The sequence below is a fragment of the Nothobranchius furzeri genome, chromosome 14 (genome assembly GCF_043380555.1).
Source record: "Nothobranchius furzeri strain GRZ-AD chromosome 14, NfurGRZ-RIMD1, whole genome shotgun sequence".
Lineage (NCBI taxonomy): Eukaryota > Metazoa > Chordata > Actinopteri > Cyprinodontiformes > Nothobranchiidae > Nothobranchius > Nothobranchius furzeri.
This window is the reverse complement of record NC_091754.1, coordinates 23,644,068-23,671,076: the sequence shown is the minus strand read 5'-3', so window position 1 is coordinate 23,671,076 and position 27,009 is coordinate 23,644,068. Positions and strand designations below refer to the sequence as shown.

Here is a 27,009-nt window from a genome sequence, read left to right as displayed (position 1 = left end):
TGCCCATCAAGCAGACACAAATACAAAAGTGGGTAATCTGTGGAGGTTTAGTTAAGCCCTTTTTATCGAGCTAATGAGCTTAGCATGAGATACCGATCAGCAATCAGAGGAACTCTGCCCACATGCAGGCTTGTGTGCCTGTCGAAAGGACAGGGGGGATCTAGACCGACGTGATTAGCCCTCTTCTTCTTCTTTCTCACAGAAATGGTTCACTCTGTGGCTCTGGAACCGAGGACGCAGACTTGTCCACTGATTATAGGGTTTAGGGTTTGATGTCCATGTGTCAAAGCGTTCTTGGGTAAGACACAGAACCACAAGTTGCTCCCAGTGGGCATTCCCCTGCGTGGCGGCTCCATTCATGTTCACATGCTCAAACTGCTGAATGTGAGAGGGATGAATACTGAATGAAAGGCCAATTACGAAGCGCTTTATCGTTAACCCATTAAGGCTTAAGCATGAGCGGGTAGGAAAAGAGGGTGGGAGCGCATCTCCTACTCGAGCATGTTTCTTCCCCGTCGAGACCTGAGTTGTGGATCAAACGGAACATCGCTGCCTGAATAATTTAGATCATTGTTTGGTTTCCACATAAATGTTTAGCATATTTAAAATGCTGCTAAAGAAAAAGAGGAGTTAGACTCCTTTACACAAACTGTTTAGGCTAAAAATGGAGAAAAATCTGCAGGTCAAACCCAAAAAGGTAACACTTTACATTAACATTAATAAAAGCTCACTTATTTACACATAAACTATTGATTAACCAATTAGAGACTGGCTGCTAGCTCTGCATTATCCAGCATTATAGTGATTATTACATTGTGCTAAATAGCTATTGATTAGTTAATGTTAGTTAGCAACTGGCTCCTGATCTGTTGCTTGATGACTTCATGCATGTATCTTTAAATCATTTGTTGCTAATTATTACTCAGTCACTGACTATTCACTCAATTCATCATTATCATCATCATTTAAGGGTAATTAAAAAGGTGTTCAAGATTTGTTTATCCTTTATTTTTTTGAAAGGAAGAGGATGATAATAGGATTGGAGTGGAAGTTGAAAGTCCACTTTAAGGGACAATTTGCAACTCTTTCAATTTTCAATTCAATTCAAGTTTATTTATATAGCGTCAAATCATGACAAGAGTCATCTCAAGGCACTTCACGCAGTAAACATTCCAATACAGGTCAGGTCATTAAGCCAATCAGAAAAAAGTTTCCTATATAAGGAAACCAGCAAATTGCATCAAGTCACTGACTAGTGTCAGTGTCTTTACAGCAATCCTCATACTAAGCAAGCATTTAGCGAAAGTGGAGAGGAAAACTCCCCTTTAACAGGAAGAACCCTCCAGAGGATCCTGGCTCAGTATAAGCAGCCATCCACCATGACTCACTGGGGATCGAGAAGACAGAGCAGGCTGCACAATATATCGTAAATATATCGTTATCGCGATATCAGCATCCACAATAAGCATATCGCACAGATCAGCTAATTACCGTAATGAATAGTAAGCTGAAATGTTTGCTACACATAATGCATTCTGTCAATCATACAAAAGCATTACGTTTTTTTAACACATCAGATGGAGCTCTTCACCCATTTTGCCAACTGGGTGGGTTTTCATAGGTTAGACGCCCGCCCCCGAGGTGGACGGCACTTAATTTTGATGGTTAGCAAACACCTGAGTTAGCTTAGTTCTGCTCTTTTTGCTGATTCTGCTTTTCCTGGGATCCACTGATTGACTTTTCTTGTTTATTTTCTTTTTCCCTTTCCTCACATCTTTTGCTTTTCTCATTTTTATGACTTTTTTTATTTCTTTGTTTTTGATTATAGTTTCTGAGTTAAGTTTTTATTTATCGCAAGTAATATCATCATCACAATATTAATCACTGTTATCGAATATCGCAAGTTTTCCTAATATCGTGCAGCCCTAGTTACATTGTAATTTCTTAGTAAATATTCTATTTGGTGAGAGATAAACTTTATTGTATTTATCCTAGTGATTCTACAATTAAACGGGTAAACTAGTAGTAGCACATTTTCATATTTTTAAATCATTTACTTGAGCCAGCATGTGCTCAAAACGACCCTTTATAGGGTTAATGAAAGGCCACCCAGCCCCTATCACCCCTGTGGCCAAAATACTGCACTTGCAACTTCACAGTTGCCGGTCCGGTCTGCTGGGACTTAGAAAAATTGAGCTGACTTACTTGATGCTGCTGTCTGGCTTCAGCATGTTTGCTGCACATTTTAGATCATGAACAAAGCTGATTTGTATAATTTAGTGATGAATCCCTCCTCTAGACACTTAGGAACGCTGGGAGACGTTTCAGCTTAGATTAAGGTGTGCAGCGAGGAGATAGTTTCGCTTCTACAAATGGACAATAGGGGGTGCTAAAAGCAAGCAAAACTTCTTAGTATCCCTTTAAGTACAAGAAGTTGTTTATGTCTGCTCAACTTCTCGTCCATGCTGAGTCAAGTACGTGTTGTTCATTAGCTACGTCTGCAGATGTGCTCACTGGGGTCAAATGGAATATGAAGGTTTTGTTCAGCAACGATGCTCTTTAGCGTTAGCATGTTGCATCTGTCATGGGTTATGCTAACTCATTCATTGCAAGCAGTTTCCTGATCGGTAAAGCCCTTCGCTGCCAGCGTTTCTCATTGTTTTTAATGTTTTTTTTAAGAGTCACAGAACGTTGCGCGCTTGAATGATGTCGACGCCCAAACTACCAAAACAAAGAGTAGACTAACCTCTTACATCAGGAAGAATCCGCACGTTTCGAGCTTTATCCGTTCTTTCATAATCCATTGTCGAATTGTGATTGGAAGAAGCTTTTCTGGTTCGCGCCTCACTTTTTTTACAGCAATGGCCAAAAATGATCTCCTAACACATGAATTTTCTGCTTCCTGATCACATGACATGTGACGTATTCGGATGGAGATCGGCTTTAGAGCTGAGATGTTTGTCCTCATGGTGCGGGGGCTCGTTCCGGTGCCCACACAGTAAAAAAAATGCAGATGACAACTTTAGTCGTCTTTGGCAGCGAATGAGCCAAAGTAGGATGTATATCATCACTTTCTAAAAGTTGAGTTTTGGCTGTTTAAGGGTTCCTAAAATGCCCATCTATGTGAACACTGGAACCAAAGCTGTCAAAAAATTACATTTTCACAAAAACATTGTTCTTCTGTTTTCTTTCTATCATTTCCATCAAAACTTTCTCTAAATATGGCACATATAAACAACTCGAATATGTGTAAAGAGATTTTTTTCACCATTTCTATCGTCTTTCTAATATTTTTAAAAGGGCTTTTTGGTAAAAACAAAAGCTTATTGTTTGTTTTCTTCAATAAACTCCTTCTCTGTGCTTTAAACCTGTTCACTTCACTTCACTCAAGGTTGTCTGCAGACCTTTAAAAATCCTAGAAGCAGTGAAAAAGATTAAGAAAACTCCAGCATGCATTTTTTTACCTTCTTTGTGTATTTCAGTAAATCACAAAGGCTCTCATTGTCACATATGTTACAACTGATGGAGTCCTATCAAACGTGTTGCATCACCTTCTAAAAGGCTTCATGTTAGACTCGTATAGAAAAAAAGTTTTTCGTAAGAAATCCAGTTCACGAACAGTTCACTCACCAGTGGGCTGTATTCGAAGCTGAATCTTATCGCTCTGTTTGCGAGTCATAGCGAACCAGCTTCCGTCTGGGTCCTGAATCCACTCGGTGGCCTGACAGTAAAGCAGTCCCTGATCTATCGGCTGCAGCTTGTGAATGGTCAACCTGTAGGCTGTGGCGCTGGTTTTATCCAGCCTCAGATCCCCCGCTGTTATCCTCTGTCGATAAGGTCCTCCAGAGCGCAAAACAAAGTCCCTGGACAGGGTGACCAGCTCCTGAGGCGGGGCGGCTGCATCCTCCGGAGACCTCAAATACCATCCGACCGACAGGTGGGTGTGCTGCTCCGTGGTCCGAGACACTTCGCAGGTGAGCTGTAACGTGTCACCTTCCACTTTGGACAGAGTCTGAGGTGGAGCTGATACGGTCAACGAGTCAGCGATGACTGAAAAATAAAGAAAACAGAAAATTCATAATTATTATAAATACTAGCTGAACTGTTACCTTCAACACCCCGCATATAAACCCTGTACCTGTTTAAAAATGAAGTAAAATGTCGTATTGTTGGATGTCAAATGTTAACACAGCCTTCTAGGCTTATCCTGCTATTACAGGTGTGAAGATAAGCAGTCACGATGCTGTAAAGTGGTTTGTAATCTGATTTACTCCCAGAAGAAGGTTTGAGGAAAAGGCGTTAATGCAAACAGTCTTTTGTTCGAAGGTGACTGGCCCCCATTTCCTCCTCCATGTATGACTTTCACATGACACTGTGTGTTGATGGCTTTTCCTCTATCTCACACAGCCAGAAGCCTCCAGAGATGCTTCTGGCACCGCTTTCTGACGGATCATACCCAGTATTGATTGTAAGAGCAAACAACACAACATTCCATCTCCAAACATCTCAAACATTTTTATATCACACATGCTAAATATGTGAACGTCATGTTAAAATGACCGTATGGATTCAGCTCTGTTTTATCTACAGTGCAAGGAAGAAAATAATAATGAAATAAGGGGGAGAATACAAGCCAGATGGCCGAGAACAGGGGAGATGAGAGAGTGGGACACTCAGGTGCAAAAAAGAAAAACTAGACATCAAAATAATTTCAGCAGGCTGGTTGGAAACGCTCAGCCTGGCAACAGAAATAAACATGTGCAGCTTTTTAAGGAAACCTATAAAAGCTGAAGGAGTATTTTTGGACGTCCACCGGTGAGTCAAAGTACAGTATATTAATGTTTGGGGAAGATGGAAACGAGAGGATTTCAGACTAGATTTAGGGATTTGAATGCTTTATATATTACTGGAAACTACAAAGTGGAGAGGATAGGAGGTTTTCATGTCACAGGGAGTTTGCATTAACAAAAATAATTACTAGTCATAATGTAAAATGCACACATTTCAAATAATAATAAGAAAGAGAGAGAGAGAGAGAGAGAGAGAGAGAGAGAGAGAGAGAGAGAGAGAGAGAGAGAGAGAGAGATCAAGAAAGCATAAGTAGCAGGAAATGAAAGTAAAAAAAATCAAGGTCAGATTCAACTGCCCTTTAATAAGGTGCTGCACTCAGAGGACCCCTGAACTGAATACAGATCTGACTGTTTTCTGCAATAATTTGCAGGGATTTTTAAAATGTATGTTTTTGGGGTCTGATGGATCATTGATCCACAAATTGCTTGAACTGAATGCTTTAAAAGTCATCTTAAGAACAAGGGGCTCAAAAACAGTCACAGGCAGCAACAAATGCATTTTTTAGTAGGTTGCAAGAAAAATGGATCAACATGTGACTCATTTTGTAGATGGGTGGGTAGGTAGGTAGGTAGGTAGGTAGGTGGGAAGGTAGGTAGGTGGGTAGCTAGGTAGGTAGGTAGGTGGGAAGGTAGGTAGGTGAGAAGGTAGGTAGGTAGGTGGGAAGGTAGGTAGGTAGGTAGGTGAGAAGGTAGGTAGGTAGGTAGGTAGGTGAGAAGGTAGGTAGGTAGGTGGGAAGGTAGGTAGGTAGGTAGGTGGGTAGCTAGGTAGGTAGGTATATGGGTAGGTAAGTAGGTAGGTAGGTAGGTAGGTAGATGGGTAGGTAAGTAGGTAGATAGGTAGGTAGGTAGATGGGTAGGTAGGTAGGTAGATGGGTAGGTAAGTAGGTAGGTAGGTAGGAAGGTAGGTAGGAAGGTAGGTAGGTTGGTTGGTAGGTAAGTAGGTAGGTAGGTAGGTAGGTAAGTAGGTAGGTAGGTAAGTAGGTAGGTAGGTAGGTAGGTAGGTTGGTTGGTAGGTAGGCAGGTAGGTAGGTAGGTAGGTAGGTAGGTAGGTAGGCAGGAAGGTAGGTAGGTTGGTAGGTAGGTAGGTAGGTAGATGGGTAGGTAGGTAGGTAGATGGGTAGGTAAGTAGGTAGGTAGGTTGGTTGGTAGGTAAGTAGGTAGGTAGGTAGATAGGAAGGTAGGTAGGTAGGTGGGTAGGTAAGTAGGTAGGTAGGTTGGTTGGTAGGTAAGTAGGTAGGTAGGTAGATAGGAAGGTAGGTAGGTAGGTAGATGGGTAGGTAAGTAGGTAGGTAGGTAGGTAGGTAGGAAGGTAGATGGGTAGGTAAGTAGGTAGGTAGGTAGGTTGGTTGGTAGGTAAGTAGGTAGGTAGGTAGGTAGGTAGGTAAGTAGGTAGGTAGGTAGGTTGGTTGGTAGGTAAGTAGGTAGGTAAGTAGGTAGGTAGGTAAGTAGGTAGGTAGGTAGGTAGGCAGGAAGGTAGGTAGGTAGGTAGGTAGGTAGGTAGGTAGGAAGATGGGTAGGTAGGTAGGTAGATGGGTAGGTAGGTAGGTAGATGGGTAGGTAAGTAGGTAGGTAGGTTGGTTGGTAGGTAAGTAGGTAGGTAGGTAGGTAGGTAGGTAGGTAGATAAGTAGGTAGGTAGGTAGGTTGGTTGGTAGGTAAGTAGGTAGGTAGGTAGGTAGGTAGGTAGGTAGGTAGGTAGGTAGGTAGGTAGGTAGGTAGGTAGGCAGGTAGGTAGGTAGGTAGGTAGGTAGGTAGGTAGGCAGGTAGGTAGGTAGGCAGGAAGGTAAGTAGGTAGGTAGGTAGGTAGGTAGGTACGAAGGTAGGTAGGTAGGAAGGTAGGTAGGTAGGTAGGTAGGTAGGAAGGTAGGTAGGTAGGAAGGTAGGTAGGTAGGTAGGTAGGTAGGTAGGTAGGTAGGTAGGTTGGTAGGTAAGTAGGTAGGTAGGTAGGTAGGTAGGTAGGTAGGTAGGTAGGTAGGAAGGTAGGTAGGTAGGTAGGAAGGTAGGTAGGTAGGTAGGTAGGAAGGTAGGTAGGTTGGTTGGTTGGTAGGTAAGTAGGTAGGTAGGTAGGAAGGTAGGTAGGTTGGTTGGTTGGTAGGTAAGTAGGTAGGTAGGTAGGTAGGTAGGTAGGTTGGTTTGTTGGTAGGTAAGTAGGTAGGTAGGTAGGTAGGTAGGTAGGTAAGTGACTGTATTTCAAAATGAACAAGTATTACACAGTTAGTGAACCTCAACTCTCTGATGAGGACAATAAACCTAACCTCTTGGTGTGTCAGAATCACTTGCAGTCATTTGATTTTGCTCTCTGTCAGCTTTTGTTTTATCCTGTCCCTCACCAGTATGACTCTGATGAAGGATCCTGCTGTGGCTAGTGTTTCAATTGTTGCTTACTTAGGGTTAACAGTGTCTACAGTCCCAGCCATCTGTAGGGGAAGTCCCTCGCTCATTTCTCTGGCCTCTTTTGATGTTTTCAGGATGGACACCACAAATAATAAAGCTGAGTAAACACAAACATGGCTCCAACTCAGTCAATATTACAGGTATTATTGTCGCGTTTAGGACTTACCCACGACACTTGTTCCCAGCTCCAAACCCTAAGATGCAGTGGGTAATATTAATTCAGTTATGCATTGATCAAACGAGATCTCCTGTTTTGTTGCACAAAGCACGTCAAAAATAAAAGTATTAAAAAGTAAAAAAAATAAATGACTTTTCTAAACTCCCGATGCACCATCAGGGCTCTCTACAATATTTCTATTTGCTAGAAATACCTTCAAGTCTAGCTGTGATCTTTGTGAACCTTTAGCCGACCAACATCTCCCACTCCAGTCAAGAATGAGTGAATGGCAGCATCAAAAAGACTGTTACCACAACAACACACCTACGCTACAACCTGCCTTTGCCATGGCAACCCTCCCACATGATGCTTAGGGCATTTGAGAACAGTCAGGAGTTACTATAACAACCGCACCCACCAACACCAACCCAAATATGGATCTGAGTCACGTCCCCTCAGCACACACACACACACACACACACACACACACACACACACACACCTATAGAAAGAATACAATTTAATAAAAACTGAGTTGTTCTACCATACCCCTTGGCCCACTTCTGCTAAAGATACTTTTACTTTCACTTCATCCCAAGTCAAATGAGCCAATCACATGTTCTTACACTGAAAAATGTAGAGGGGCAGAACCAATCAGATAACCCCAGTCTCAGCCTTTCCAAGGGTCAGGCTGAGATTGTAAACACCAAGATCTTCCAACAGCCCTACTGACCTCAATCTGGGAGGGATTAAGACCAGCATGAGAGGACATTCTCAGGTCCTAACACTCATGTTTGTCTCTTGATCACATTTTACAGACTTATTTTATCTGCTGTCAGCTAAGATGCAAAAATAACAGCATTTAGGGACACTTTGTACAGACGGTCATGCTTGTCGTCACATTTTTAGCGTCTCATGCTACAGTCTACATATTCTTGCTTTACAAGGACAGAAACTGATTGATGCATTGATTTTACCAATAGACTTAAAACACTAAATTATCCAAGACAATCCAGTACCATCCAAAAGGAAGGAAGAGTACATTTTTACTTGGAACATCAAGTAAGAAACTATAAAAACTCAAACAGCGCCTTCAACAAATAAAATTGCACATTTTAATGTTTCTTAAAAAGTAGGGATGCACCAATACCTCTTTTTTCCAAATCAATTCAATACCGATACTTGGATCTGAGTACTCGTCGATACCAACGGCGACACCAACTACCGATACCGATACTTCTACCACACAAAAAATACAATGAATTGGAATACAGGTTTTATTTTCTTCTCTGCTTTCAACAGGAAAATACTGGGAGGTAGATAAAGAATAAAATATATAAACAGAAATGATCACAAAACTAAAATATTAGGCGAACAGAAAAGACAAGTTACAGTGAAGCCACTTCCAGACAACTGCACTGGCATTGGATAACCTTTACCCTATTAAAAAGAATCGTTATGAATGATTGCAGAACTGCAGCAGAACTTGACAGAATCATTTCATGGGATTGGTTTACCTGGACACACCAGGTTGCTTGTTACATGGAGCTATCAGGAAAATCATAATTATTAGGAAAAAAGGAAGGCATTTATGTCTGTGCATGTGTTTCAATCAGAATCAGAGTCCAGTGAGGAAAATCAGACTTTTACAAAAGTGTTGGATGGAAACCAAAAGTACCACTAAGTAAACCAATAAGTTGTGTTTCTGAAAAAAGAAAATCTTTCTGATTGATAGGGATGGGTACCGAATTCTGTACTTTTTAAGGTACCAACCAAATTCCACAGTACCGACGGAGCACCGATTCACTTCATTTGAAACTGCGCCTCGTTTCGGTACCTGTTCTTCACAACGAGAACTTGCCTAGACATCTGCGCATGCGCAAGAGCGTTATGTCATCGGTCGCTGCGAGCGAGTTGTAAACATAGCAGCATGGTAGAAAGAACGAAAGCTAAAGCTTGGGTCCACTTCACTAAATGTGATGGGTAACTGGGTGATGATGAAACGCGACAACGATCTAAGTGAGCCATCCTCATCTTAATCTGCTCCGGTAGGTAAATAAAATGTTTAAGATAACGTTAGCTTGATATGATAGCTTCCGTTTCACTAATGGTGCATTCGCTTTCTCCTCGGAACTCCGAAATTCCGACTAGAAGAACATGAACGCGCTCTAAAGTTTGCCTTCACTTTACTAACTGCGACGGGTGATTGGGTGAAGATGAAACCAGTGACAACGATTTAAGTGTGAGGCATCATCGTTTAAATCTGCTCCAGCAGTTAAATAAACTGTTTAAGATAACGTTAGCTTGATATGTTAGCTTCCTATGCCACCATTGTTATCATCTAATGGTGCGTTCGCTTTCTCCTCGGAAATTCTAACTTCCCAGTAGGAAAAATCAATTGAAAAAAGACGGCAAAAGGAATGAAGATACACAGTAAAATTAGTTCACAGTAAATATGTTTCCTTCAGTTTAATTATCAACTTATAAAACTACAAGGACGATGTTAAAATACAAACAGTTGCATGTTATTTATCGTGATATTTATCAAATATGGTTATATATTGAGAAAAATATATATTTAATTATAAAAGAGAATTAAAAATATTAAACACTCAAAAGTATCGAAAATTGGTACCGTTAAGTACCGGTATCGATTCGTAGGTACCGGGAATTAGTACCGGATCGATTCAAATGTCAAAGGTACCCATCCCTACATTGGTTTGTTAAGTCAGTCTTTAAGGTTTTGAAAATGTTTCATTTCTTTGAAGGATTAAAGAATATGTATATATATATATATTTTTTTTCAATAACTTTGACAAAGATTAGGACTGACGCTGGTTGAAATGCATTTTTATCTTCAAATATCATGTATTCAGATGCTGACCACTAATAGTTAAAGATTTAATTCATATTCTTCCGTATTAAGGTTCCCAAAGGTTAAACTAATTCATGGAGGTACTTTTGTGGTGAAAACCAGCTCTGCTGCTTTGACTGACGCAGACCTGTCAATCCTCTGCAGCTCTTAAAAACTCTCTGTCCGCTCTTCCTCATCTCCAATTTTTGCCTTTTATCTCCCTCCGTGCCTATCTCCCCCTCCTCTTCCGACCCTCCGAAGTGACTGATGGTCACCAACCCTCGAGCTGGCCTTTTAAGTCCAATCCCGCAGGAGGATGGAAGAGTGAGGGGCACAAGGACATAGCGACATGCAGGAATGTGTCTCAAAGATGGCAGGAGGAGAAGAAGATCATTTATAAAGTCTTGTGGGTGCACTTTGCATGCTAATTCTTAACATCTATCTGTACTGTGAAGTTTTAAGAAGAAAAGGAAAAATAAAATCAACACGAGATTTAATTCTCATTTCTGGGCAGGAATTGTTTGTGTAACTTTTCTAGATGAATAAGATTCATTTCTAGGGAGGATAATTAGTGAAGGAATGGCTGTGGCTCATTGTTCTTAGGTCCTTGCTGCAAATCATCAGCATTACTACATGATGCAACCCGCTTGTTTGCTTTTGATCATGAAATTGTTTTGATTTACACTTTCTGTGCAGAAATCTACTCAGAAAATAGCTTCAATGCACCCATCTTCTATAGTATGGAAAATATGTAACTAGTTCAAATATCATTATGAACTGGAACATCAGGATTTTACCCTGATTGCAAAGTGACACTACTTTATTTATTACAACCGGTCCTGTTCTCAAGCACTGCAGATGTTCAGCCTGGGCTGAAGTGGTTCCCGCTTTTCAGGGGATGATGTTCTTGAGTGTCTGTACGCGCCTGTGTTGCTGCAAAGCCAACGGCCATTTGGCAAGTCCTGCAGGGTAATTACTGTTAATTACTGTGTGAAAATAAGAACACTGCTGAGAGGGGGGAACAGAGCGAGTGGGCGAACCTCAGCTCCACTTCACCGCCGAGTCCACTTACTGACCCAGAATCGCTGTGAGCAAACGCAGGCGTAGCGGGGTTAGGGAGTACAACAAAGAGAGATAAGTACCGTTACACTGCCTACACCGGACTTTTGCAATCCGATATCATACCCATTCACATCCTCCATGCCTTTGTTCTTCACTTAAGAGAGCTGTTGATGAGTCAGAATGAGGGCTGAAGTTGTTCAACAGCAACAGAGAGAGGGAGAGAGAGAGAGAGAGAGAGAGAGAGAGAGAGAGAGAGAGAGAGAGAGAGAGAGAGAGAGAAGAAGGTAAAAGTAGGAGGAGGAGATAAAGGATGAAGAGGAAGGAAAATACCAAAGATGAACACGAAGCAGAGTTCCTCTTGTCTACATCCCACAACAACTCAGATAGTAATGCAGGAAATGGAAAAGATGTATGTTTTCAGAAAGTTGTTTTTATATCTGTTGACTTATGTACTGATAACGTAGAATTCAATCCCTCCAGTACCCTAAATGCATACTCACACAAACATGTAAACACTGAACACTTTATCAGGACTCTGGGAAATCAAACAACTTCAGGTCTTATAAGACCAGGTCTATGCAACAAGACTGCGTAACAAGGACATAAAGAGAAGTTGAAGCAAGGAAAAAGGAAGAAGCAAAGTGGGGGTAACGACATATGCAAGCGGTAGCCGTTGAACAAAGGAATGAGTGAGAAAGACAAGAAAAAAGGATGGGATTCCATCGTTTGGGATTTGAGTCCACAGCAGGGGGTACATCCATAATGCAACGTATGATCAGATGAACCCTTCACACAATTTATTCTATTTCCCTCTTTCCCATTCACTCTCTCACTTTCTTAACATTTTTTTAAAATCCCAATTGCCTATTTTTGCTCATTTTAAATATATTTTTAAACATTTTCTAAATGCTTTTTTATATTTTAACTTTTTTTTTTGTTTTTGTGAAGCGCCTTGTGATTTTTATCTTGAGAGGCGCTATAGAAATTATATTTTCTTCTTCTAAGACACAAAACAGCTCCTTAAACTCTTGCCCGTTCTGTTTTATGTTTCTGTACTTTTGTGCAATAAGTGCATTAAAAGTTAATCATATGGATCCAAAATGTTAACACTTATGCCGAAAGAAAAGGACAAAGTGCTTCGGATTTTTAAAAGAGTGGACCTGCTTGTTAAAATGGTGACTGATGCTGGGAGGTCTGCAGCCAAGCAGCAGCTAACGAGCTCTTCTAAAGCAGAGAAGAGCGATGCCACTCATCGCTCCTTTCTGGCTCAAACGCTCTTATTCATAAATTGTTAAACTCCTCCCTGACCAAGTTATTCCATCTTTGCTTAAACTGTAAAAGTGCTCGTGGTCATTTTAAAATTTGCTTCCCCTCCGGTGTGATTGGAAAGCGTATCGATCGGCTCTGTTTTCTGCCCTAATAACAGTGATTGACGAGCTCATCGGCTGCACCAAAACTTGATACCAAGCTGAACGTTTGAACTTTCTCTTTCAAGGGCTCTGTTCTTTGGTTTTAAATCAAACCAGGACCACCGACTTCCTTCTTGTGTACACGCATTGATATGGGTTTTTATTTGTTAATGCAACTTAAAACAATGATTTCAGAGATTTCCTAAGACATACAGTCAATAAACCTAAATGCTGTTGTATTTTCTCATTAACTAGTGATAAAAGTATTGCAAAAATGTCATTAAGGACTTAAGAATATTGCCACTTCCTTCCAAAATGACAAAGGTTATAACTGAAGTCGAACTTCTGGTTTCAAATGCATATTTAAAAGAAATGCATGTTTCTTGGGTTAAATTCCTGCCAAATATATTATTTTCATAATTTTTTAGTAATAATACGTATTCCTCGTTACCAAAAGGCTCGTGTTTATTGGTTTGTCTGAAGTTTTAGCAAGTTAAACAAAAAAAAAATAATAATAATCAATGGCTCTACAACAACAACAACTGATTACATTTTGTAGTCAACCTCATTTAGAATTAGTTAAAAAAATGGCCAAAGCTCAATGAGTTTTATAGATATTGAACTAAAACATCACATGGAAGTAACTACACATCACAGCTTGTACTCTAAATATTAACAGATTGTGCAAAATCCTGCAATTTTATTTTAAAAATTTCTAATTGTTGTAAAAGTGGACATATTAAATAAAACTTACATTTTGTATGCATCTATGTTGCCATGTGGGTCTCTATTGCCTCTATAAACACAACAAACATGAAAAACGTCCATCCATCCTTTTTCTTTCTGTGTTTCATTTTACAAATTGTGTGTAAGTCCCCGATTGTGATGTCACAAATGAAGACTTTTTGTAATGGCAGACTAGAGCCACCTTTCATGTGCAACAGAGAGCTCCTGCTGGAGGAGCAGCGGCTCTACTCGAGTCCACCCAGGAAATCGGAGCTTCTCGGCTTATTGCAGCTTGAGAGGGGGGATACGTGGGCGTGGCCAGCTCCAGCTTGAAAGTGAAAGAGTCCTGAAACGGCTCATTCTAGAAGGTAGTGAAACTGTCAAGCATAAAACTGCTGAAATTGCTTTATGTGAGGGATTTTGTGCAAAGAAATTCATAAACATGTTTTGCATCGACCATAAAACTATTAGAACTTCAGAAAAAAAGTGCCGTCTTAAGGCCAAAGACAGCACTTCCAGTCAACCCTGTTCCTCCATATGAACAGCTTACATACAGTTAATTGTCAATTTACTAAGATAAATGATAAATGACCCGCACTTGTATAGCGTCTCTCAGAGTAAGGACTCCAAAGCACTTTACACTACAGTGCATCATTCATCCATTCACACACACATTCACACACTGATGGTGATGAGCTACGATGTAGCCACAGCTGCCCTGGGGTGCAGTGACAAGATATCCATGCAGTGCTTTTAGCTCAGAATTTTCTTCTGATTAAAAAGTGATTTACAACTAAAAAGCTAAACAAATAGAAAACCTGTCATGGATTATTGTTGTGCAGGTGACATTTAACATCTAAAGTCAGTTTGATTGTATTTTTGTGACAAGTCTGGCCAGCAGCTTTAAAATCAGGGCATGAAAGGTCAGGGAGGATACGCATTCCTTCAAGGCCTTTAATTCGAATGTTGTTTTCATCAGTTCCTATTCAGCAAACAAACCGACACATTTCGCTTGCTAAAGTGGACTCGACAGTCCCCAAACTATTCATTAGAGCTACAGATGTTACTGTACTGCTGTCAGCTCTGCGATGTTCTCTGCAATTTCTGCAGGAACTGGGTGATTATGTTGATTTCACAATTATCCTTCAAAAGGTCAAATGGAAAATAAAGCCAGTGCATGAAACCAATTTCAGTTATTTCTACTGCAGGAATTAAATGAATAAGCATGAAACAAATAAAACGTCTGCAATCTGTGAAAATAACAGATTTGGGGTTTCTGTTGATTCCTTTGTAGTTAATGGTAACCAGTCAACAGCTCTCACTTCACAAATAAATTTAAAGATCGACACTGACGCAGCTATGGTGTCAGATTGAAGACATGAATATTTTCCCCTGGAGTATGAGCTTGAAGAATAAATGTTTCATTACCACAACATTCACCCGTGTAATAAAAGCACCACAGCGCTGCATCTGCATAAATTCTTAGCTCATCAACGTGCACAAATTTTCTTTGAATAATCAAACAGCTGTGTTAAAAATAAGTTCTTATCAAATATTATGTTTCTTCTGCTTGTGAATGCAGCCAGAAAAGGAAGGTTAAATTGGAAGATTGAAGTTTGGGTTTGTACTTATTTTAAAATTTGCATTTTAGGAGCGTTAAACTGTCGTTTGAGAGCAAAAAATGTATTAGACACATGCCAGAGGTGTCACTCTTGCAGGCAAATTACTGCAATAACAATGGGCTCTGTCCCAGATGGCCACATGGAGCACAACGCTATGCAAATCAGGACGTTCACAAATATCTCTAAGCAAAGTCAATCAGGAAATAACTCTGCAAGCAAAGCCCTTTTTCTAAGCCGGGTGTGACAGAACAACAGCTAAATCTGTATACTGGATACTGACTGGAAATGAATTACAGTACTGTCGCATGTTTTACTGAAACAAACTCCAACAATTTGCTTTCTAAATTGGGAGCTATGAGCGTCACACTATCGCTGCTAATCAAAAAGCAGGAGTCCACACCGTCCTATCATATCACATCTAATCCAATCTTCTAAAAATGTGAGGAGAGATGAAAAGGAACGATGGGGGGATGGGGATATAGCTGAAAGGGGTGAGAGGATATGAGAGATCTCGCAGATGCCATTATGAGATTTTCAGTGTGGAGCTGTGAGGTCTCCTGCCGACGCAACATCACTCTCGGTGGGTGTGTGGAGCGCGCGCGCGTGCGTGTGTGTGTGTGTGTGTGTCATGTGCTCAAAGGTCACACTGACTGAAGAGAGATGGGCCGCTACATTTAATAAAACGGTCTCTCGAGCATTCTTCTCCGTCTCCTTACACTGTCACTCATGTTCAGAATCTGGCCAATTTTTCTCTTCACTCAGGCTTCCCCTCCATCAATACGTCGGCACGGCTCATCCACCCATCCTCTCTTCATCCACCACTCGATGTGGTGAGCGTAGTCTTCCGAAGACGAGCTGCTTGTCAGCTCCTAATTATCGCGTATTCTGGTTTTCATCACCTCTGCCTTTCAACTTCATCACGATGGATTTGAAACACATTTTTTTAAATGCAGATTCCTCTATAACCACCTCTTAACACCATAAAGACAAAAATCTAGCTGCTGAGTCATCATTATCGTTAGTTTTACTATCATTATTAATTCAAAGGCAAAGGTACATCCCTGTCACATCACACCACCCACCTTCTTTTCAACTAAGTGGCCTTAATGGAAGAATACATACTTAAAGCAAATTAGCTAAAAGCAAAAGCTGAATTTACTGAACTGAATACTGAAAAGCTGCAAAGCTTCTAGGAGAAAGTCTTTTAGACAGCAGCTCTACGTTCACAGGTCCAAATTGAAATAATAGATACTGGTGTGGGTGACGCGCAGCTAAAACTTCAACTTTATCACAAACAACCAAAATCCCAAAAAGGAAAACAGAAAAAAAGACGTTTGGACCTAGAAAATAGTGACTGGTGTTTAGCACTTTGTTGTTTTCTCTGGTAATGTGGGTATCCGGTTCAGGCAGAAGAGTCTCAAGAAAGATACTGGAGGGGAGGGGTAAGTGCTCCGTGACCTTGTTTGCACTCAAAAGCTAGCTTGTACTTTAGATTCGCTTTAGCAGCTTTAAATGTGACATTTTATGACTGTTTTCCTCAAGTTATAATAGTTCTATGGTCAATAAAAAATACTTTTCTTAAGTTATTTGCACAAAATCTCTCTCAATTGAAGCTATTTCAGCTGTGTAATTCTTGACAGTTTCAGTACCTTCCCAAATAAGCTGCTTCAGGGCTCTGCCACTTTAATGCCCCCTTCAGACAGGCCATGAAAAACGGAAATGTTCCGGACTCTGTCCGTAAGAACTTTGTGTCTGAATACAAACATCCGGATAACGTGTTCCGGAATTTTACCGGACGAAGCCCCTAGTAACAGGTCCGGACTTGTTACGGACAAGGTGGCTGCTTCACACTGGTGAGGTAGAGTTCTGGACAAGGGGGAGGGGGAGGAGGAGGGGACCGGGGGACGCTGTGTGCACCTAGATAGCCCGCTGCTGTAGCATGCAGCGAACCACGGCAGCTCGCCTCCTACGGTACCGTCTAGACGCACGACGGAGTGCTTCACACTGCTTCAGTGATTCCTTTAACCATTGAGCTTTATCATCCAGGTCTCTTATGCGTCTTCGTGTGCGCAGAATTATGCTTAAGCGCCTCGTGATTTTTATCTTGAGAGGCGCTATAGAAATTATATTTCTTCTTCTTCTTAACAAAAGTCCGATCCCCCCCCCCCCCCCCCCTTCACTGGAGTTTCTACGGGTGTAAACGGTCTTTTTGCCGTCCATCATGGCGAAGGTGGTGGTCACATGAGTGGCGTGACGTCACGTGCAAAGGGTCAACACGCTGAGAAGCTCCTAAATCCAAAGTAAACCCACTGCTCCTCCAGCAGGAACTGCTTATCCAAGTTAGAGGTAGTTCCATGTTATTTTCACCAGTTGTGACATCATAAATGGGGGCATTTCGAAACGGCTTGTTTCAGACCCATATTCCTGAAACTAAACGCAGAGAAAATGGATAGACAGTTTTTTTTTTCCACATTTTGAGTGTTTATAGAGGGAGTAGAGCTGAAAACTCACCTGTTCAAGCTGGCTTTTGTATGACCTTCTTCACCACTCTCTCCTTATTCTGCACTCCCTACTTATTCCACCTTCCTCATGATCCACTGATTTTCCTCTTTCCCTCTCTCACATTCACTCTCTCTCTTTCTTTAAATTTTAAATCACAATTGTCTAGTTTTGCTTATTTTAAAACATATTTTTAATCATTACCTAAAATCTTTTTTGTATTTAAATTTTTTTGTTTTTGTGAAGCTCCTTGTGATTTTTATCAAGAGGCGCTATAGAAAAGATCCTTTCTTCTTCTTCTTCTTCTTCTTCTTCTAGAGACCCATATGGCAGCACAAAAAGATGCAAAAGTTGAATGCATGCACCCTTTAAATAAAGACATTCAACAAGTTCATCCATAGCTGTCTTTTAGCCTAAATGTAACATCTTCTTAGTGTGTATTGTGCATGAAAGGGAGTTAACAAAACTAGGCCATTATTGTATATTTTACCCAGAAATATAATAGAGAAAGGCACGTCAAAGTTGGACATTATTCGTCTCCTTAAAGGTCCATTTCATGCCTGAGGGAATAGCTGCTCCCTGACCCAAACAGAGGAGACTGTTTTCACAGGACCAGAGCGTTTGCAAAACGGGATTTGCCGCGGCTCCCTGGGGAGGATAAAGGTTGTTTATAAGATCAGACCGTGGCGGTAATGTGGTGCAATCGTGGCAATTTTATTAAAGATTAGGTGACGGCAGCATAAAGGGGGTATGGGGGCAGTCTCTGCGCTACCGCAGACTTCCGTTTATCTTGGACATAACTTGCTTTTTATTGCGATTGAAGCCGTGAACGTTAAGTTTTTTTTAACAAGCAGCTCCTGAAGGTATCTGTCCCCATCAGTCCCTGTGCAGTCTCTGGTGATCTGAGCTTCAGCTCTAACAGAGGCTCATGAAGCGCTGCAGCGCTCCAGTTTGCTATCTCAGCTGATTTTGTTCAAAAAGCAAACCTTATTGCCCGTGTTAACTTTCATTTTCAAGAAATGTGCCAGCCGAAGCTCAGCAATAACTCTCTACGTCATCATGACATCTGCCTCTGTTGCGCCAGGGCGCATACGACAGACCATTACCGCAATATTACTACCAAGCGAGGAGGAATGAATGCCGCAAAATTCACGCAACGCCATGCCGGTGTCGGTACAGGATCTGCTCGGGTGCAAGATCGGCTCGGGGTCCGTCGACTGCCGATGACGTCTAAGTAGTTGATTGGCTGAACATGAACCTGACGGAATTACGTAATCACGTTACGTTGTTATCACGTTACGTTGTTATCACGTTACGTTGGTCCAGGCAAATCTTTCTATTGGAAAGATGGACAACTTTTACAAAGAAATCCATCATTACCTCTTTGAAAATACACTTTTAGCATAGAGCTGCATGTATATTAGGGCTGAACGATTAACTGCATGTGCAATTGAATTGCGATGTGACAAAAGGAGATTTTCTAATCTCAAAGGCTGCAATTTGGCAGCGAGTGGTTAGCGCAATGCTAATATACATGGAAAAACCCATAGGAATGCTAATGCTAATATCGCCGATTACATTATTACAAATTATGAATTAGAAACGTGCCAAATGATTACATTTGGAGTCTAATAGAAAGTAAAAATACCATCAATCAAATAAGTACAGACAGATCCTGGCTTTAGTAAAGCCAGGAGATTTTCTAATCTCAAAGGCTGCAATTTGGCAGCGAGTGGTTAGCGCAATGCTAATATACATGGAAAAACCCATAGGAATGCTAATGCTAATATCGCCGATTACATTATTGCAAATAATGAATTAGAAACGTGCCAAATGATTACATTTGGAGTCTAATAGAAAGTAAAAATACCATCAATCAAATAAGTACAGACAGGTATTTTAGTAAAGCCAGAAAACTTTTAACTCCAGAGTTTTAGCTAGCAGCTATGAGCGTAACTGAACTACGCATGGACAAGACGTCAAAAACTCTAAACACAAAATACTTAAATAAACGGGACACACTTCTTTCCTGCAAATACAATTTCACAGGTGTTGCTAATGCCTATGATTCTTCAAGGGATGTGCTCAAAGAAGAGTTCAACATTATGAATAAAATAGTGTTTTATTTTACAAATACCTTTATAAACACAAACTTACGTCTTAAGAAACATTATTTTAATAACGAAACTGCTAAATTCTTTCCAACAGTATAGATGTGTAGTGTATTTTGTCCGAGTGGGTTTGCCGTACTTTGACGTCATCGGCAGTCGAAGGACCTCGAGCCGATCTTGCACCCGAGCAGATACTGTACCGACACCGGCATGGCGTGTTTATAGACATATCATTGCGGTAATATTACGCCGATTTGCTGGCATGGTGTGACTTGTAAAAAGGGCTTAAGTGACAGAGGTATCCCCCCTGTGCTTGCACAAACATTACCTTCAGAGCTGTGACTCAGCCGCTTTGGGCCACACACGTTCTGAGGGATGTGCTTCGTATTAGCACAGAATTTTAGAGGAACATGCAGCTGGTGAGTAGCTAACCAAATGCAATAATGATACACAGGGTCTTGCAATTTTTATAGCACAACTAGTTATTTTGTTTTAGTAATTACCTATTGTCATTTTTTGAAAACCAGAGTTCACTGGAAGCAGTTAGAGATTAAAAAAATGATACATGTGAAAGAGAAATGACCCAAAAATGACTAAAAGTATTTTCTTTGGTCTTCATATTTGACTGTTATTTTAGCGCACACCTGACTGACACACATGCCTCCCAAACCTCCAAAAAGCAACAAAAAGGGCTGAAAAAGAACACACTTTGAAAAAATGGCACGCAGCTTAGGAGACAGGAGAGCAAGACCTCCAAGGTATTGACTCAGTCTTTAAATTCCCCACATCCTCTCTGAATTATGCCGAAAAAGTGAAAAGTGTCAGAACAAGTCTGATTTGCATAGAGCCCTAAAGAATCAACCGGGCCCCACAGCACAACCTGAGAGGTCCCATTTTCACACTACTAGGGGTTACAGTTGGCTATAGGTGAACTACATAATCTGGTTTTAGCACAGTGGTGTTAAAAGATAAAAAAAAAAAAAAAAAAAACAGAACAAAGGAAGGTGAAGCTGTGAGATTTAGTCTATAATCAGATCAAAATAGCAGCCAACAATCTAAAAAATATATATATTTAATGGGTCATTGGAGGTGTCTGAAGTATTTTGTTGTTTGGACAATTACATGGCGAAAGAGAAAACGGTTTAAAAGTGTATTAGTTTAATATAACAGAGTAACACCAGTTGGATGCTGGGTCATGCGACTGCCACTGATCATAACTAATTGCTTTGGTCTAAACATTAGGAATATAAAATCGGTTAAAATCCAGTAATTTCAGTTTAAAAACCATCAAAGTTAAGAAACTCAACATCTAATCATCGAGTCTCATTAGAGTAGGAACTTCAAAGCAGAAGCACAGTTTCTCTGTGCGGTAACTTCAGGATCAACTTTCTTTTGTCAGAAAGCTGGTTCATTTTTCATAGGGGGATGAATCGCCATGGTAACAGGTACTAGAAAACCTAACCTGCTCTGGAAGATGAATTTGATACCAACATATGCAAACAATTACCCTCCGGTCCCATTGTATTTTCTGAGGAAGTGAACAATTAAAAAGGAGGTAGGTGCATAGTATAATTTCCATCAAGTGCTGGTCAGTTCGTCCCTCTGGTAAATTGTAGTCGTTCTTCAGATCTAACGGTTGTCAAGTTATTTCATTCCATAGCTACCACCAGGGGCGGATTTAGGACTGAAGAAGATCCGGGGCTTAAAACAAACAAACAAACAAACAAACAAACAAACACACAAACAAACAAACAAACAAACACACAAACACACACACACACACACACACACACACACTAGTCAACATCATATATATTTGTCTTGTACCACATAATTTTTAATCTGAAGCTACGTATTAAGCATATTCAGGGCAGAGTATTGTTCCTGTTAGTGTTTAGTGTGAGATGATAGTAAATATTCCCGCTCTTTCTCCAACAACTTTACCTGATAGTAAGCTAACTTTAGGCAAACCAGCAGCACAACAAATATTTTCAAATAAGACTCACAAACCTGAGTCAACACCAGTCTCATCAAAGCTGGGGTTCTGTCGTCGTACTTTTGGTCTAAAAAACATCCTTATGTCCATCTTTACATTTGCGTTTCAGGCAGAGTGTAGAAGAAACCAGGCACTACAGAAGAAGCCGGCTGCTGAAGGGCTTCTTCTTCAGTGGTGGAGGCTCAGGCAGGCTGTATACAAACTACTGCCAGCTGCTCCCTCTCTGTTGGACTTTGGTACTGCATGTTACTTCCACGTTTTAGATCCGGGACTTTTTATAAAACATTCGGGGCTTGAGCCCAAGTAGCCGGGCCTAACGCCGCCCCTGACTACCATACTGCAACCATGCACTTAAATAATTATCACTTTGCTTTGTTTCATCCCTGTATCCTGCATCATAAGCACCATACATGCATTTCTCCACAGGACTAAGCTGCATTTGTAAACTTTTGTTATTGTTGTTTGTTTTTTTGTATCTTGCCGCCAACGTGTTATGGCCTTTAAACATTTAAAGACACCACCTCCACGTGCAGTGGTGTCCCCAAAATATTTTCAAAGAGGGGCCAGAGAAAATTGTGGGTGGCACCCCAAATTAGTCCTTGTTGTAACTCAAGGAGAGTTTAACCTGTAGTTGTGTGTTGTGTGTGTCTGACAATGTGCCTTCAACACTTTTCTCTTTTTCACTTTCTCTTGTTCGCTCTTCCTTCTTCCATCTCAGGAACATTGCTAAGCTGAGTCCCATTCTGTCCCACTCTGAACTTGAGACAGTTATCCACACCTTCATCTCCTCACGCTTAGACTACTGTAACTCTCTTTTCACGTGTCTGAGCAGAACCTCCCTGAATCGTCTACAGGTGGTTCAGAATGCCTGTGCTCGGCTTCTGACCAAGTCCTCCAAACACACCCACATCACCCCGCTTCTCCTCCAGCTTCACTGGCTGCCAGTCAACTTCAGGGTTCATTTCAAGATCCTGATTCTGGTCTATAGGGCCTTACATGGACAAGCACCATCTTACATTGGTTATCTTCTTAGTCCCTACACCCCTAGCAGGTCCCTGAGGTCCAGTGACCAAAGCCTACTGGTTGTGCAGCGCACCAGGCTAAAGACCAAAGGTGACAGATCATTTGCTGCTGTGGCCCCTAGACTCTGGAACTCTCTCCCCCTGAGCCTGAGATCAGTGGACTCAGTGGTCTCCTTTTAAAAGCAGCTGAAACTCACCTGTTCAGGCTGGCTTTTGTGTGACCTTCATTACCGACCTTTTCTTTGTTCTGCTCTTGTTCCGCCTTTCCCGGGATCCACTGATTTCCCTCTTTCCTATTCATTTTGTCTCTCCCTTTACGTACATATTTTTTTATTCACATTTTTTATAGCTTAACAGTTTAATCTGAGAAATGTAATTTTTATTTTATTTTGACAGTTTAATCTGCAACTATAGCTGCCTTCATAAAACTATGAAGATTTTTACTTTTGTTTTGAAAATGGTGAGCAGCAGCAACATATATACATGTTTTATTTGGATTTATTTACTCAATTATATACATTTTATTTGGGTTTTATATTTATGTTTTGAATAAAGAAGATGAATTTTGGTTGGTCTGAACATCAATATGATTTATTAAAGTAGGGGGTCTTCCCTGGGGGGAACAGGCTGGCCATGGCTCTACTGGCCACCTCTTGGAGACACCCCTGTCCACATGTGCTTTATTTCAGCAATATATCTCATAACTGAGTTTTTCACTGCACATAATCTTCAGAAGGTGCAAAGTTGTGCACGGTTTCAATGAATAGTTCAAAAATGGACATTAAGAGGTTGGAGAAAGGTTTAAAAGACACGTGGAAGACGGCTTCTTTTAGCGCCTAAAACATTAGTACAAATGTACCAAAACTGCAAAGGTCCAAAGGTTGACTTGACCTGAAGCTTTTCTTCTTCACAGATAAAAAAGAAAATACTTTGAAGGAAAGGTTTCAGGTTGCAACGTTACTCTCCTCCTAAAGTTTCACAACTTGTGAGACAAAAAAAACCTCTCTGGTTGGTCGAGTAGGTGGAGAACAAAGGCCGTGATGAAAAGTCTTGTGACTGTCTCTGCTGAAACTCTTCATCATCTGAAGACACATTTCAAATGAACGCTGTAACATTTTAAAGACCAGATGCCTCAGTTTCTCTTTCATTACAATTTCTTCTCTCAGAAATAAAACTTTTCCAATTGTCTTCTGCGAAAAGGGCCTTAATGATGGATGATGTGGCTGTGATGGAGTTATTTTGTAGCTTAAAGATTAAAAAAAAGTTACTAAAACTAATGAGTGACAAAACTTTGGAAGAGCTATCTGCATTCGTGGTAAAAAAAATAAATGTTATACATGTCAGCTATCCATAATAGATCCTTTTATCTTGTCACCAACCTTGATTTTTGGCCTCGTCTCTAGCAGCAGCATGTATTTATTATGCTAAAAATGTCTGATATTCCTAATATATCAGAACTGCACAGCATCAGAATAAAAACCAATATTTATTATGAAAGAGTGACTATACATCTTGTTTTTATGTTTGGCTGGTTGTTAATGCTCCATGCATACATCAAGTTTATCAAGGCACCAGAAAAAATACACATCACCTACTATCAATTCATTATAAAAGCACTCAAGCAATTGAAAAAAGGAACATTTCAGACTTTCTGCCCCAAAATAGATCCACAATATAAAACTGAGATGTTTATGAGAGTCTTAAATGCTCGAGTCCGGCTTTTCCATGGCAAAGGAGCAACAAAAGAAAAAAGGTGGGATGTGAGTGAAGGAGTGTGTTTTGTTCCTGCAGCAGCAGGATGGCGACGTGTAATCAAAAGTCTGAATGTTGTGATAAGAGAGGAATCTGTGGTGAGGAGAAGCTTTCGATTTCTAGTCTGTTTACACAAAAGGAAAAGAGGAGGATTTAACACCAACTAAGAAACGCACACACTTACAAGCACACACACAGCATGACACCAGCCCTCACTGAAGGCCCAGCCAGGAAGAAGAGTTAAGTGAGCGTGCTGGGAGGATGGGAAGTGTGTGAGAGATTAAAAAGGCAAAAATTCTAAAGGAGGGGTAGTCAGGTGGGAGAAAGAAAGACAAATCTTCCTATGAGCATTCAAGAAGAGCTTCACGAAAAGCTATCATTGACAGAAATCCTTGAGAGTATCAAAATTCACCCATCAAGCCTAAACTCAAAACATCCCATCTTCCCCTCCAGTTTGCCAGCACTGTCCTCCTTTTCCCTTCCAAGCATCTTCTTGTCCCGTCGTTTGAGCATTTCCAGTCCGCCCGTGTATTAAACTAACACTTGAGAAGAGGGCAATAAAAAACAGACACCCCCGGAGTTTGGCTTTATTTGTTTTCTCCGTTGCTTCTGTCCTGGAGGTTGTTAGCACATATGCAGACTTTTGCTCGGATTGCCAATAAGTCGTTACCACTTCTACAGTCTCACATAAACACGCAGCCGTGAAACACCTTAAAGGCAAACAGGAAATGACTGCAGCACAACAATCATCCATGCACATTCTCATGTATTCATTATAGACAGAATTCATCAGATTCACAATGATTGTAAATGCTCTGGTCATGCATTTATTAATTGCTTCATTCCTGAACTGCACACGTTGGTTTCCCACCTTCCCTTTTCTTCTGTACACCCCTTCCAGGAACTCACACCATTTCCCTTCATCTCTCCTCCATCGTCGCTCCAGCCCCAGATGGTAAAGCGCTGTGACCAATTAAGACTTCCCTGAGGACAGAACCAGTTATAGCCCCAGCCATCTGACCATGTGCTAGTGTGTGTGTGTGTGTGTGTGTGTGCGCGCGCACATAAAACATTTTAAAACAAATCACTGCCTATTAATCAAGAGTACAAAGCTCAGCTTTCAGGCAACATCCACACACCTGCTTCCCTAAAATAAAAGAAACCACGTAGGTCTGAGAGGCCGTTATCGTAATGAAGTGATATTGTGCAGAAACACACAATGAGAAAATATGAGGTGCTGTTTTATTAGAGCAAGGCAGAGGTCGAGTTTGTTTATGTTTATGTATTTAGCTGACGCTTCCGTCCAAAGCGACTTACAAGTCATAATCGGCATATTGCCCTTGAGGTACCAACAACAAAAAGAACAACAACCAATTTCCAGTCAGTCGTAGGTGGCAGTGAGGCAGCGTGATGAATCATGGCGAGGAGGGAACTAGGAGTGGACAGAGAGGGGGACGGGTGCAGGGAGGTATGTTTATGTTTATGTGTTTAGCAGATGCAGAGTTTGTCCAGAGGTGCAGAGACGGAGCAGCTGGACAGCGTGTGAGAAAAAGTCGCTGAGGGAGGATGGCAGTGATCAGTCACCCGGCATCCATCCAGCATGACAGCAGATGAGGGAGCAACTGTCAGTCCGAGCTGCCGGCGCTGAAGGGAATTAGGCATACGCCACCCAGTCCCCATCCCCCTGCACACAAACACACCTCTCTTTGCCCACATCCTGAAGTCACCCTTGTGGTAAGCACAGGTGCCAGCATATGTCCTGCATCAGTCGTGCAAGTCATCTGGAGAAAGGAGCGAGTCTCACTGAAGCAGTTACTGATTTGTGAGGTGTTTCTGCAGCTTTTACATAACAGATCTGAGATTTTCAATATCTCATTCAGTTTACCTTCCCAGGTTTCTTTACTTTTGTTTCCAATCCTTCAGCTGCTTTTCCAACCTACACTCAAATCCGTCACGTCAGATGTTTTAACCCAATCCGTGTTGCTGTACCAAACAAATCAAGACATGCAAATGTTGTGGGTGTGATTCTAATCTTCAAACTACTATCTTTTTGCACAAGCCTGCCAGCACAGAGCATGCACAATGAAGACAAATAAGCACAGCAACAAGAAACTGGTGAGTGCACAGATGTCCACACAGCCTCTAGTGGCGTTTATGTCAGGTGGGCATTTTCTGACTTGTGCACACTGGCAGAAGCAAAGTCAGAGCAACTTCACAGCTGGAAGGGAGAAAAGAAATGGTGCTCCATTAATGTTGGCTTCTGTGAAATTGACAGTATTTCAGTAACCATTTCCACAATCACGGTTTGTCAAGCCTGCAACAAAGTTAAGCTGTTAACACTTTGTTTTGATTTGCCTCATAATATTTCTCATTGGGAGTTGTCACTGCTTCTTGTTGAATCACTAGAAACGGTCTTCTGTAAGTGCATAACCTGCAGCAACTAATATCTGTGCATGTTTAGCTCTTTTAAACGTGAAAATGTGCAAATAACTTGTGATAGCAATGTGCGTTTGTGTCAAATGATATTATCAGATGTCTTTCTGGTACTTAAAAAAAG

At 41.0% G+C, this 27,009-nt stretch overlaps 1 protein-coding gene across 1 annotated transcript in view; it reads right to left on the bottom strand.

Annotated features, from left to right (window-relative positions):
• Nucleotides 1-27,009, bottom strand: part of igsf3 (immunoglobulin superfamily, member 3) — a 114,854-nt gene that overhangs the window by 40,318 nt on the left and 47,527 nt on the right. Inside the window, exon 3 of the mRNA XM_015966339.3 lies at nucleotides 3,631-4,050. Coding sequence (XP_015821825.1) covers nucleotides 3,631-4,050 — 420 coding nt within the window. The remainder of the gene's footprint in view (nucleotides 1-3,630; nucleotides 4,051-27,009) is intronic.